Raw genomic sequence first — 14,790 nt, 5'->3', positions numbered from 1 at the left:
TGTAGAGTAATAACCCGAAAAGCACTGCTGAGGTGAAAACAGCCCTTCAGGAGGGCACCGACTGCATCCATGTTCCGACACGTCAGCGGGTCATGCAGAATTTCGCTAGTCGTCTGCGCCACATCATTGCCAATGATGGCAGGCGTATCGAAATCCCAATATCTGCAGTGACGTTTACATGTTGTATAAAGTGTGCACCTGCGTAGTTCGTAACTAATTTAAGTTTTTTTTTCATTTAGTTCAATAATTGGCACCCTGTTGAAGCTTCACTTTTCTATACCGCCAAGGGGCTGTAGACCTTATTATGATACATAAATGTCGACTTGATAGATTAGAGATTTTTTAGATTAGGTTAGTTTTTCATTCCATAGACCCATAAAGGAGGGAATCCTCCTGGGTGTGGAACATGTCAGATAAACACATCACAAAAATGTAATTTTAATGATCCTCAGTCAATAAACAGTAAAATTATGTACATGAATTAAATTTAAACTTCTGGAATTTACAGGTTTAATACTTACATCTGCTTTAATTAAATCGATCATTCAGGGATTTGCTAGTTTCTTGGCTATTACAACCAAGTCCTGTCAAAAATTGAAATAAAAATTATTTATTTCAGTGATCCTCAGTTAAGAACAATTGGATTATGTACAAGATGTAAAATAAAACTTCCACTATTTACAGACTTAAGATTTACATCTGCTTTCCATACATCCATCATTCACACAGTAGGTAGTTACTTGGCTGTTACAACCAAGTATTGTCAAAAATTAAAGTATAATAAATTTTCATTAAAATGGTCTACTGCACTTGTTGAGAAACTCATGGATGGAATAGAAGGTGTTGGCCACCAAAAATTCTTTTAAATTATTTTGAAATTGTGCCTTGTCTCTCTGATTCTGACAAGGAAACCTCGCCATCGCACCCCCCTCGGATTTAGTTATAAGTTGGCAAAGTGGATAGGCCTTCAAAAACTGAACACAGATCAATCGAGAAAACAGGAAGAAGTTGTGTGGAACTATCAAAAAAATAAACACAATATACAAACTGAGTAGTTCATGCGAAAGATAGGTAACATCAAGCATAGCGTGAACTCCAGAACGCCGTGGTCCCGTGGTTAGCGTGGGGAGCTGTGAAACAATAGGTTCTTGATTCAAGACTCCCTTCGACTAAAAGTTTAATTTTTTATTTTCAGACAATTATCAAAGTTCAGGCACTCACACACAATCAACTTCGCTCTCCAAAATTCCAGGGCATGTTCAGATTTGCTTGGAAATATGCAGGATTTGGCGATCTACGCACGGAAAAATTTGAAAACGTTAAAAACATGTTTTGACAGAGCACAGGGAAAACTGTGCGACTGTGAAATTGTTGCATGCATTTGTTGCAGTTTATGTGACAAACTCTTACGTTTTCATCACTTTTTTGGGGGTGATTATCACATCCACAAGAAAACCTAAATCGGGCAAGGTAAGAGAATCTTTTTACCCATTCGCCAAGTGTACAAGTTAGGTGGGTCAACAACATATTCCTGTCAAGTGACACACAAGCCGTCACCAGTGTCGCATAGAAAATATCAGACGTATTTTCCTGTGGAGGAATCGGTTGACCTATGACCTTGCGATCAAATGTTTTCGGTTCTTATTGGAAAGGCACGTCCTTTCGTCTACTAACCACACGGTTTTGCGGCGCGGTCGCAAAATACAGACAGTGAACTTATTACAGTGAACAGAGACGTCAATGAACGAACGGACGTGTCCGCAGCTCCTGGTCGTGCGGTAGCATTCTCGGTTCCCGCGCGCGGGTTCCCGGGTTCGGTTCCCGGCGGGGTCAGAGATTTTCTCTGCCTCGTGCTGACTGGGTGTTGTGTGATGTCCTTAGGTTAGTTAGGTTTAAGTAGTTCTAAGTTCTATGGGAGTGGTGACCATAGATGTTAAGTCCCATAGTGCTCAGAGCCATTTGAACGAAAGGACAGATCAGAACTTTGCGAAAATAAATAAAATAAACTTTTCACTCGGGGGAAGACTTGAACCAAGGACCTCTCGTTCCGCAGCTACTCACGCTAACCACGGGAGCACGGCGCCCCTCAGATCATAACTATTTGTAGTATCGTTCCGAGAACCGATCGCGGTCCTCTGGTTTGGAGCCGAGTGGAAGGCTTAAACCAGAGGCTCAGACGATTCTGCGGAGAGCTGGGGTGCAAATTTCTCGACCTCCGCTATCGGGTGGAGAAATGTAGGGTCCCCCTGAATAGGTCAGGCGTGCACTACACGCCGGAAGCGGCTACGAGGGTAGCGGAGTACGTGTGGAGTGCACATGGGGTTTTTTTAGGTTAGAGAATTCCCTCCCTAGGCCCGACAAGACGCCTCCTGAGACGCGGCAAGGCAGGAGTAGGCAAAATGCAACAAGGAATAACAATATTAATGTGCTAATAGTAAACTGCAGAAGCGTCTATAGAAAGGTCCCAGAACTGCTCTCATTAATAAACGGTCACAACGCCCATATAGTACTAGGAACAGAAAGTTGGCTGAAACCAGACGTAAACAGTAATGAAATCCTAAACTCTGATTGGAATGTATACCGCAGAGATAGGCTGGACAGTGAAGGGGGAGGCGTGTTTATAGCGATAAGAAGTGCAATAGTATCGAAGGAAATTGACGGAGATTCGAATTGTGAAATGATTTGGGTGAAGGTCACGGTTAAAGCAGGCTCAGACATGGTAATTGGATGTCTCTATAGGCCCCCGGGCTCAGCAGCTGTTGTGGCTCAGCACCTGAAGAATAATTTGGAAAATATTTCGAGTAGATTTCCCCATCATGTTATAGTTCTGGGTGGAGATTTTAATTTGCCGGATATAGACTGGGAGACTCAAACGTTCATAACGGGTGGCAGGGACAAAGAATCCAGTGAAATATTTTTAAGTGCTTTATCTGAAAACTACCTTGAGCAGTTAAACAGAAAACCGACTCGTGGCGATAATATATTAGACCTTCTGGTGACAAACAGACCCGAACTATTTGAATCAGTTAATGCAGAACAGGGAATCAGCGATCATAAAGCGGTTACTGCGTCGATGATTTCAGCCGTAAATAGAAATATTAAAAAAGGTAGGAAGATTTTTCTGTTTAGCAAAAGTGACAAAAAGCAGATTACAGAGTACCTGACGGCTCAACACAAAAGTTTTGTCTCAAGTGCAGATAGTGTTGAGGATCAGTGGACAAAGTTCAAAACCATGGTACAATATGCGTTAGATGAGTATGTGCCAAGCAAGATCGTAAGAGATGGAAAAGAGCCACCGTGGTACAACAACCGAGTTAGAAAACTGCTGCGGAAGCAAAGGGAACTTCACAGCAAACATAAACATAGCCAAAGCCTTGCAGACAAACAAAAATTACGCGAAGCGAAATGTAGTGTGAGGAGGGCTATGCGAGAGGCTTTCAATGAATTCGAAAGTAACGTTCTATGTACTGACTTGGCAGAAAATCCTAAGAAATTTTGGTCCTATGTCAAAGCGGTAGGTGGATCAAAACAAAATGTCCAGACACTCTGTGACCAAAATGGTACTGAAACAGAGGATGACATACTAAAGGCCGAATTACTAAATGTCTTCTTCCAAAGCTGTTTCACAGAGGAAGACTGCACTGTGCTTCCTTCTCTAGATTGTCGCACAGTTGACAAAATGGTAGATATCGAAGTAGACGACAGAGGGATAGAGAAACAATTAAAATCGCTCAAAAGAGGAAAGGCCGCTGGTCCTGATGGGATACCAGTTCGATTTTACACAGAGTACGCGAAGGAACTTGCCCCCCTTCTTGCAGCGGTGTACCGTAGGTCTCTAGAAGAGCGAAGCGTTCCAAAGGATTGGAAAAGGGCACAGGTCATCCCCGTTCTCAAGAAGGGACGTCGAACAGATGTGCAGAACTATAGACCTATATCTCTAACGTCGATCAGTTGTAGAATTTTGGAACACGTATTATGTTCTAGTATAATGTCTTTTCTGGAGACTAGAAATCTACTCTGTAGGAATCAGCATGGGTTTCGAAAAAGACGATCGTGTGAAACCCAGCTCGCGCTATTCGTCCACGAGACTCAGAGGCCTTAGACACGGGTTCACAGGTAGATGCCGTGTTTCTTGACTTCCGCAAGGCGTTTGACACAGTTCCCCATAGTCGTTTAATGAACAAAGTAAGAGCATACGGACTATCAGATCAATTGTGTGATTGGATTGAGGAGTTCCTAGATAACAGAACGCAGCACGTCATTCTCAATGGAGAGAAGTCTTCCGAAGTAAGAGTGATTTCAGGTGTGCCGCAGGGGAGTGTCATAGGACCGTTGCTATTCACAATATACATAAATGACCTGGTGGATGACATCGGAAGTTCACTGAGGCTTTTTGCAGATGATGCTGTGGTGTATCGAGAGGTTGCAACAATGGAAAATTGTACTGAAATGCAGGAGGATCTGCAGCGAATTGACGCATGGTGCACGGAATGGCAATTGAATCTCAATGTAGCGAAGTGTAATGTGATGCGAATACATAGAAAGATAGGTCCCTTATCATTTAGCTACAAAATAGCAGGTCAGCAACTGGAAGCAGTTAATTCCATAAATTATCTGGGAGTACGCATTAGGAGTGATTTAAAATGGAATGATCATATAAAGTTGATCGTCGGTAAAGCAGATGCCAGACTGAGATTCATTGGAAGAATCCTAAGGAAATGCAATCCGACAACAAAGGAAGTAGGTTACAGTACGCTTGTTCGCCCAATGCTTGAATACTGCTCAGCAGTGTGGGATCCGCACCAGGTAGGGTTGATAGAAGAGATAGAGAAGATCCAACGGAGAGCAGCGCGCTTCGTTACAGGATCATTTAGTAATTGCGAAAGCGTTACGGAGATGATAGATAAACTCCAGTGGAAGACTCTGCAGGAGAGACGCTCAGTAGCTCGGTACGGGCTTTTGTTGAAGTTTCGAGAACATACCTTCACCGAAGAGTCAAGCAGTATATTGCTCCCTCCTACGTATATCTCGCGAGGAGACCATGAGGATAAAATCAGAGAGATTAGAGCCCACACAGAAGCATACCGACAGTCCTTCTTTCCACGTACAATACGAGACTGGAATAGAAGGGAGAACCGATAGAGGTACTCAGGGTACCCTCCGCCACACACCGTCGGGTGGCTTGCGGAGTACGGATGTAGATGTAGATATCGTCCTTGATGTTGCCTATCTTGCGCATGGACTACTCAGTTTGTATATTTCGCCTATTTTTTTCATAGTTCCACACAACTCCTTCCTGTTTTCTCGATTGATCTTGTGTTCAGTTTTTCAAGGCGTATGCACTGTGTCAACGTATAACTAAATCTGAGGGGTGGGGGGGGGGGGGTTCCCTTGTGAGAGAAAGGGCTTTCAGTAATCGGACTGGCGACGGACAACAAAGTGATGGTACGAGGGTTCCGTTTTTACCGCTGGAGGCCCCGAACTCTAAATATGATCCCGCAGGCTTCCTGGTCAGATAGTGTAGCTGGCGTGGTCGGCGTATGATGCGCACCGACTGAGGAGAGCGGATGCCGTGTTTTCCGCAGAGGGCGACCGCTGCCCCGGGGACGGCGTGTGCACGCGGCTGCGCCATTGCCCCGAGCTGCTGCAGCTGCTCCGCCAGGGCGGGGACCCGCCGCGCTGCGGGTTCGCAGGCTTCGAAGCCGTCGTCTGCTGTCCCAGGCAGCAGCCGCGGGAGCCCGAGCCCGACAGCCGGCTGGCGAGACCCAGCACCGCCGGTGAGTCGCCGCTGCTCGCCACTTGCTGCACTCTCCTAGCTACAGGGCACGGGTAGACTACGTACACTCAGGGGACAGCGACGTTCACATACACAGACGGCGCTAAAGTGCGCGTCATTTACGACGGCGGCAGAGTTTAGGTTCGTTTTGCGCATCTGACGTCACAAAACACAGTCAGCCAATGAACAGACAACGACGTTGCCAGAGCTCGACTGCAGTGCAGAGCACGGACGAGTGTCTTCAGTTTTAGAAACGTTCAATCGTAAATAAAGTAACTGAACGAAAGCAGTGTCTTGTGAGAGGCACCCACATGCCTTGCTCATACTGTGGCATCAATCAGTCAGGCCTGCAAGATGAGTGGTCTGCCAAACGAGTGGATTCATTCTCATTTATCGAGTAACATGAACTCTAGTACTCACAATTAAGTTAAAAGTTATTCTCCTTTTTGGATATTACGCAACGGAAACGCACATCTGACTATTAGTAAGTTACACAACTCTGACTGTTCACTACGCACTGGCAATACCACATTTTCTTTCTTATTTAACTGCTTTGATCCACATGTGGCCATCGCACTGAATATGAATGGCACACACATTATAAATTCTGGTATCATGACAACATACTATTCGAAGGAAAGGGCCACCAATCTTTTTCTTTTCACTATCTTATTCATTCCGATATATTCAATAACCTAAACACACAAATTCTATAACCTACAACAATAACACATGAGAAATTTCGCCCAGTGTGCATGGCTTTACATTGGTGATTCTCTATCTTATGGTCTCGTAATTATTTAACGCTACAGTGCACTTTCTGGATAGGATGGTGGATTTTTTTCTATATCTCACACTTCGACTCTCACACCCATCAACACGAAACTTTCCTCCAGACCAAGTGGTACAAAAAGGGACATGCGTAACCCACTGCCTCTGAAAGTATCTTGTTAGTCTCCCATGCCAACCACACATACTTAAATTTCATGAAATACATCACACTGGCAACATACAATACAAAACAAGAAATAGTCACAGCGTTATAATCACATCACTTTCAGCTTTCCCACTTCAATTAGTATTTATCCCAGTTCCACACGACACTGTCCCACTTCGTAACTTTTCTTTCCTACTATGAACTCTGGAGGATATATGCACGTCTTCCTGTGAAATGCAAGCCAAGTGGCATTGCCGGATAGACGGCTGACTCACCTTGCTTCTCTCTGAGAGTATTATAGTTTGAATCAAGCATCACACAGAAACATAACACACAAAGTAATATTAAGAACATATTCATCACACACGCGAGTCCTCAACTGATACTATGGACGAGTACTTCTCTTTATCCTTTGTCTCATACACAGATTGAGACTCACACAGTGGAAGTACATGGAAGTACTCGTCTCTAATTTCAAGTCCTGCACACGCCATTTCTTAAATATTTCCAACTTATAGTACACACGCTAGTAATTCAGCTTAACTTAAGCACTCGGAAGTATTTCAACTTATTGCTACACGTGGTTTCATTGTGACCATTGGTCACTTCCGAAGATTACTACGATCCCCTTACTATTACCCGCCTGACATTTAATTCTCCCCACAAAAGTTCCTGAAATAGAGAAATTATTATTCCAAACTATTCTTGAGTATTTCACGTGCATACCATGTCTCCACTCTTTTGTCTTTACGGAGCAATACCTAAGACAGGTCTTACCAACACTAGATCTAGCGACAGAGTGCTGAAACGTGGCTGTTCTTCAGGTCCTCTCGCACATCTGCCGAAGTGGGGGAGCACCTTGCTACCGTATTGGTCAGCCACATTGCAGGCGCTCAAAGCTCCGGTAAGTTTCATCTCTTAGGTTCCACCAAAGGTGGCCAAAGGATCGTCTCAAAGATGATCATATATTCACATTCACTATCTGCGGTTAGCAGACAACCATACATTCATTCATTTCACAGATCTCACCAAACTGGATGTAGGGATATATTTTGTGGGAGTGCACATGTGATCAGTTAAATAAATTAATTGTCATTCTTTCCCACACTGGTATACGGCTTCGCTGTATTAATTAAAGTTGAGTTATTATTAGAAAAAATATGTTGTACTGACAAGAATAACGAAGAATGTTGTACCTATTTTCAATGTCGGGCGGTACTGTACCCTTTTATTTGATAGCAGACTTTCTTTTATAGAAAGTTTGAAAAAGCATTCTTTATACCAATTGCTTCATATTCTAGTAATTAATTAAACCAAACAAGCAATAAGCTTCCTAATTCAGGCGATAGCAAGGGAAGGTGTTTGTATCATTCTCACTACCCGCTTTTTTGCAATAAAGAACAGCGGTAATTGTTTATTCCCTACTGTACTTCGACGAAACGTGAGTAATTCGTAGTCACGCCAACAGTGTTTGTCGGTATTTTGCGTGATGTTTTATGCCAGCACGGTAGCTCAGCGTGGTCGGTCAGAGGGTTAGCAGCCCTCTGTAATAAAAAAACTGAGTTAACCGATCAAAGACGAACTTGAACGGATGTCTTACGACGTCCACCCCGAGCAGATACAACGAACGAAAACGAACAAAAACGAAAATTAAACTTAAAAAAAAGCTGCTTTAGCGTAATGTTTAAGGTGTTTGACTGCTATGCAAAAGGTACTGAGTTCAAACCTTATTTGGTGCTTAATATTTTCTTAATTTAAAAACAATATTGTAGTGTTTTACTTCATGAATTTTATTCATTAGAATGTAATTTTTTGAAATTTCTAGTGCAACTACAATCGACCATACAGAAAGTATACGCTATGGACTTTTACGTCTGCAAACTCTTGCAATGGTTTACTTCATCTGATGCTGCACAATAACAGCGTTGGACATCGAAACAAAATTAAGTCATTTATGGGGGGAAGGTATCAGTCAAGAAGATGTGTTAAAATCGAATTTTTGAGCCAAATAGTTTTTGTGAAATCGAATAATAAAGTGTGTCAAAGCAGTCGAAACACCATGTGTCTGCACAGGCGAGCAGTGCAGTGGTGACAAAATCGCGCACAGCGCGGAATGCGGGGAGCACGTCTCTGTAGCAGCGAAAGGGTGAAAGCGGCCGTGGTGGCTTTACTTCATAAACTGCGCGCTCCCCCCTAAACGTAAGTTTGCGAACTATATACTATGGCGCTGCTTCTCCTGGCGCGCACAACTGGCAATGCAGGAATGTGCCTTGTCTGGGCGGTCATGCGCGAACCGCCCAGATAAAAGAATTGAACTACAGTACTGCGTACGCGCGGTTTAACAGTGCACTGGATTGGCGGAGCTGTTGTTCGCACTCGGGTGAAAACGTTTCCGATGTGATTATGACCGCACGACGGGAATTAACAGACTTTGAGCTGGGATGGTAGATGGAACTAGACTCGGGGGACATTCCATTTCGGAAATCGTTAAGAAATTCAATATTGCGAGATCCACGGTGTCAAGAGTGTGCCGCGAATGACAAATTTGACGCATTATCTTTCACAACAGACGCAGTGGCAGACGGCCTTCACTTAGCGACCAAGAGCAGCGGCATCTGCGTAGAGTTGCCAGTGCTACACTACTGGCCATTAATATTGCTTCACCAAGCAGAAATGCAGATGATATATTATACTAGAACTGACACGTGATTACATTTTCACGCAATTTGGGTGCATAGATTCTGAGAAATCGTTACCGAGAACAACCACCTCTGGCCCTAATAACGGCCTTGATATGTCTGGGCATTGAGTCAAACAGCGCTTGGATGGCGTGTACAGGTACAGCTGCTCATGCAGCTTCAACACGATACCACACTTCATCAAGAGTAGTGTCTGGCGTATTGTGACGATCCAGTTGCTCTTGCCACCATTGACCAGACGTTTTCAACAGGTGAGCGATGTGGAGAATGTGCTGGCCAGGGCAGCAGTCGAACATTTTCTGTATCCAGAAAGGCCCGTACAGGACCTGCAACATGTGGTCGTGCATTATCCTGCTGAAACGTAGGGTTTCGCAGGGATCCAATGAAGGGTAGAAAATGTGTGTGAAATCTTATGGCACTTAACTGCTAAGGTTATCACTCCCTAAGCTTACACACTACTTAACCTAAATTATCCTAAGGACAAACACACACACCCATGCCCGAGGGAGAACTCGAACCTCCGACTGGATCAGCCTTACACCGCTCCGCTAATCCCGCGCGGCTGAAGGGTAGAGCCACGGGTCGTAACACATCTGAAATGTAACGTCCACTGTTCAAAGTGCCGTCAATGCGAACAAGAGGTGACCGAGACCTGTAACCAATGACACCCCATACCGTCACGCCGGGCGATACGCCAGTATGGCGATGACGAATACACGCTTCCAATGTGCCTTCACCGTGATGTCGCCAAACACGGATGTGACCATCATGATGCTGTAAACAGAACCTGGATTCAACCGAAAAAATAACGTTTTGGCTTTCGTGCACCCAGGTTCGTCGTCGAGTACACCATCGCAGGCGCTCCTGTCTGTGATGCAGCTTCAAGGGTAACGGCATCTATGGTCTCCGAGCTGATAGTCCATGCTGCTGCAAACGTCGTCGAACTGTTCGTGCAGATGGTTGTTGTCTTGCAAACGTCCCCATCTGTTGACTCAAGGATCGACATGTGGCTGCACGATCCGTTACATCCGTGCGGATGAGATGCCTGTCATCTCGACTGCTAGCACGGTGTTCCATATTACCCTCCTGAATCCACAGATTCCATATTCTGCTAAAAGACATTGGATCTCGACCAACGCGAGCAGCAATGTCGTCATACGATAAACCGCAATCGCGATAGGCTGCAGTCCGACCTTTATCAAAGTGGGAAACCTGATGGTACGCTTTTCTGCTCTTTACACGAGGCATCACAACAACGTTTCACCACGCAACGCGTGTCAACTGCTGTTCGTGTATGAGAAATCGGTTGGAAACTTTCCTCACGTCAGCACGTTGTAGGTGTAGCCACCAGCGCCAACCTAGTGTGAATGCTCTGAAAAGCTAATCATTTGAATATCACAGCATCTTCTTTCTGTGGGTTTAATTTCGCGTCTGTATCACATCACCTTCGGGGTGTGGCAACTTTAATCGCCAGTAGTGTAATAGACGAGCAACACTGCGTGAAATAATCGGAGAAATCAATGTGGAACGTACGACGAACTTGTCCGTTAGGAGAGTGTTGCGAAATTTGGCGTTAATGGTCTGTGGCAGCACGCAGCGGACGCTGGCCCCTTTGCTAACGGCATGACATCGCCTGCAGCGCCCCTCCTGGACTGCTGACCGTATCCGCTGGACTCTAGACGGCTGGACGATCGTGTGCTGGTCAGACGACTCCCGCTTTCAGCCGGCAGAAGCTGACGTAGGAACCGAGACCCCTCGAAGCCAAGGACCTAAGTAGTCGACAAGGCACTCTGCAGGCTGTGGATCCACAATGGTGCGGGCTGCGCGAACATGGAATGGACTGGGTCCTCTGGTCCAACTCAACCGACCTTTGTTTGGGAATGGTTGTGTTCGGCTGCCTGGAGGCCATTTGCAGCCATTCGTAGACTTCACAAACAACGATGGAAGTTTTATGGTGGCAGTGCGCCATGCCCCTCGGCCACTGCAGTTCGCGATTGGTTTGAAGAACGTTCTGGACAGTTCGAGCGAACGATTTGGCCACCCAGATCGTCCGTCGTGAATTCCATGGAACATTTATGCGACGTAGTCGAGAGGTCAGTTAATGCGCAAAATGCTACACCGAAAACGCTTGCGTAATTGTGGATGGCTATAGAAGCCGACTGGCTCAGTGTTTCTGCCGAGGACTTCCAGCGACTTGTTGAGTCCATGCCGCATCGAAATGCTGCACAATTCGGAGCAAAAGAATGTCCGACACGATATTAGGAAATATGCTACGACTTTCGTCACCTCAATGTGAATGATGATGTAAATATTAGGATTACCGGTAGTATTGGTAGTGTTGGTAGGAAAAGAAACATAAATGAATGTGTAAGAGGGAAACTGCGAGCCAACGACTTCACTTTGTTCTTTTGTTTGTTTGGTTGTCTGTCTTGCACATAATTAGAACAACACATCATTCAGTGTTAGACCATTGTGTATTTTGTATCCTTACAGAGTATAAATTACATTTGATAAGTAATAAAAAATAGTTAATCGCGTAACTTCTGCAGTTTTATGTAATCAAAGCAAGTATTTTGATGCAGCTACAGTTTAACTGCACAGAAATAAAAGAGTACATAATTATTGTTGTTACTTTGTAATCAATAGAACGTTCTTCATCACGATCAAAGGCAAGAGTTTCCTGCTGTTATTGACAAATGCGACAGTTGTTTATGAATAAGAGAAACCCGTTTTATGTACATTCGACGAAATATTGAAGCGATCTTTGATATAGTTTTGTTTTGCATTTTTCATTTTACCTTTCTATTGAAGAAACTGCTTCTCTAGCGCTACATGGTAAATATGTATTGTTTTCTTTATTTCTGCTATAACATCCCTGCAGTTGACGTTACAAATCAACTGTTTTCGAATAAAACCTGAATTGAACATCAACAGTTTCAGTTTTGATATAAATACTGATTTTTTAAAGTAACACACTGGAGGATAACCACATAGAATAAAACTGTTCCCTAGCTTACCCTCCCCTTTATATATCCTCACTCAGTTTCTAGACGGTTCACCGCTTCCAGTTTGTAGTGTGATCTAGTGAGGCACTGATCGCACACGCAAAAAAAGAGATCGTTATGACGTAACGCCCGATAGGTAAGCAACTCTACTAACGTACAGGTAACGCGGGTACGACTTTAACTGACCAAAGCTACTAGGGAAACTTAAGTAGTGTACGCTTACTTACGGCAGTCTGCGGTAGCCTATGATACTTTTACAACTCTAATCAAGGCCAGTTCGTCAAAAATACGAGAGCATCCAGAAAGTAAGAATACAACAATTGTTAAAAATCGAGAGATGGATGTATTTTAATGAACCTTACTGGTAAGTCAAAAAATATGTTATTATTTCTCCACATAACAGCCGTTCAGATCAATGCACTTCTTGAAGCGTGGGCGCCAGCTTATATTCACACTCAGAGCATACCGCCTGCTCCAAGTCCCGAAGCCACTCTGTCACAGTACCCACGACCTCTTCATCGTTCTAATAGCGCTGTCCACTCAAGAACTTTTTCATTTTAGTGAGAAGATGTTGATTCTACTGTGCCAGGTTAGGGGCGTAGGGACGATAAGTCACAATGCCCCATCGAAACGGCACGATCAGGTCGCGAGTGAGGTGTGCAGTATGGGGTCTGGCATTATTATCGTGGAGTGACACATCACGAGTGAGCATTTTCTCCTTTTGCCTTTGATTTTATTTTTCACCTTCTGTAGGATCTCATAATATACAGCAGCAGCATTGATGGTGCACCCTCTGAGCATGAAATCGGGCAACAAGAGCCCTTAACACGGACGCCAGATTTTCCTCTCTGCAGACGGGACTTCAAATTTTTGGATGATACAGAATGAGTATGGTGCCACTGCAGAGACTGTCTTTTCGAATCAGAAATATAGTGACACACCCACGTTTCGTTCCTAATTTGTCGGAGTCGACATTTTTTGCACCCATTGAGCACACAACCTCTTAAACCCAAGTTTTTCTGACTCTATTTCACCCACGAGACTTCGTGAAATTTTTGGAAAACTTTCCTTGAGGGAGACAAGAGTCACACGATGATCATCGCTAACTTTCTCTTCAACTTGTTACGTCCATCACACACGTCCATCACACATTCTGTAGGTGGAGCAAACTGAGGGCGTAACGAAAGACGTGTTACGCTGCCGTGACAACATTTCGTAAATGACTCAAGCGCTCGATGGCTTCTACGAACCCCTCTACAAGTCAAGTGTGTCAACTCTGAAAAAAATCCCTATGCCTTACACAGCTCTCGTATTCTTTCTGGATACACGTCGTACCAAGGAGAACAAAAGATTTGCATCATCCCTTTATTTCGAAATTCATGACACAGAAAAAAAAAATTGGCGAATATTTGTTTGCTATGGATCCAGATCACCATGCCAAAAAGACAAATTTTTGTGTAGCGAAACAAAATCTTCTGTTTCCCAAGGGTTTTTTTTACTCCACGGTTGAGCAACATCAGTACGTTGTGCAACGTCTCCTTGCTCGAGCACAGGCTTAAATCCACCGTGGAAGCCATCGATAAGATCACCAACCCAGCCGTTGTCCAAATTGTCCCACCCTTCGATAGGGATTATGTGTAAGTTGCACTGAACGTATGGTCGTTTTTGACGTCGTCGATAAACAGCTCGTTTCACATGTTCAATTGGACTCATGTTCGAGGAACAGGACGGCCCCTCCATTCTGGTGATCCTAGGGTACTCAAGGACAATGTTCACGAGATCAATATGATCAGCTCGCATACTGTCATCTATCAAGATGATATTACCACCAAACTGTTGGTGATATGATACCGCTATTGGTTGTAGAATGTCGTTCCTATAATACAGAGCAGAGATATGACCTCCAAACAATTTTTCTGCGGATATCAGAGTGCAAATTAATCCAAGTTTCGTTCGAAAATGACAACCGACGCCAATCCTAGGGAATCCATTCTGTACGATATCCTGCCCATCTGGTAACGGAGTCCATAGGGTTGTGGCGTACTACGCGGTCCTCGCGGTGGTCGTCGGGAATGGAGATTCCCATCGTTCAGTTCTCTCCTAACAGTCTGTACGATACATGTCGGTTATACGGGACTACAAAACAAGGCAAACTTCAGGAAATTAATGTGAGAATTATGCATTCTTGCTCAAAAGAACTGTAATGGTCGTTGTACAAAAACGTCACCTAACAAATTTTTCAGTGGAGATTTTGTTACCAGTTTCTGTATTTACTATGTTGTAGAGTATATAGGTATTTACAAAGTGAGTTTATTTTGTTTATTTTGTAGTAATTTTACTAGCCTGCTTTGTGTAACATGTAGAAGAGATGAA

General features: G+C 44.1%; 1 protein-coding gene across 1 annotated transcript in view; it reads left to right on the top strand.

Moving 5' to 3' along the window:
* Positions 1-14,790, top strand: part of LOC126266641 (serine protease snake-like) — a 156,596-nt gene that overhangs the window by 60,313 nt on the left and 81,493 nt on the right. Inside the window, exon 2 of the mRNA XM_049971032.1 lies at positions 5,586-5,777. Coding sequence (XP_049826989.1) covers positions 5,586-5,777 — 192 coding nt within the window. The remainder of the gene's footprint in view (positions 1-5,585; positions 5,778-14,790) is intronic.

This window comes from Schistocerca gregaria, chromosome 4, assembly GCF_023897955.1.
Source record: "Schistocerca gregaria isolate iqSchGreg1 chromosome 4, iqSchGreg1.2, whole genome shotgun sequence".
Lineage (NCBI taxonomy): Eukaryota > Metazoa > Arthropoda > Insecta > Orthoptera > Acrididae > Schistocerca > Schistocerca gregaria.
The sequence above is the reverse complement of the archived record's forward strand: the minus strand, read 5'-3'. Positions and strand labels throughout refer to the sequence as shown.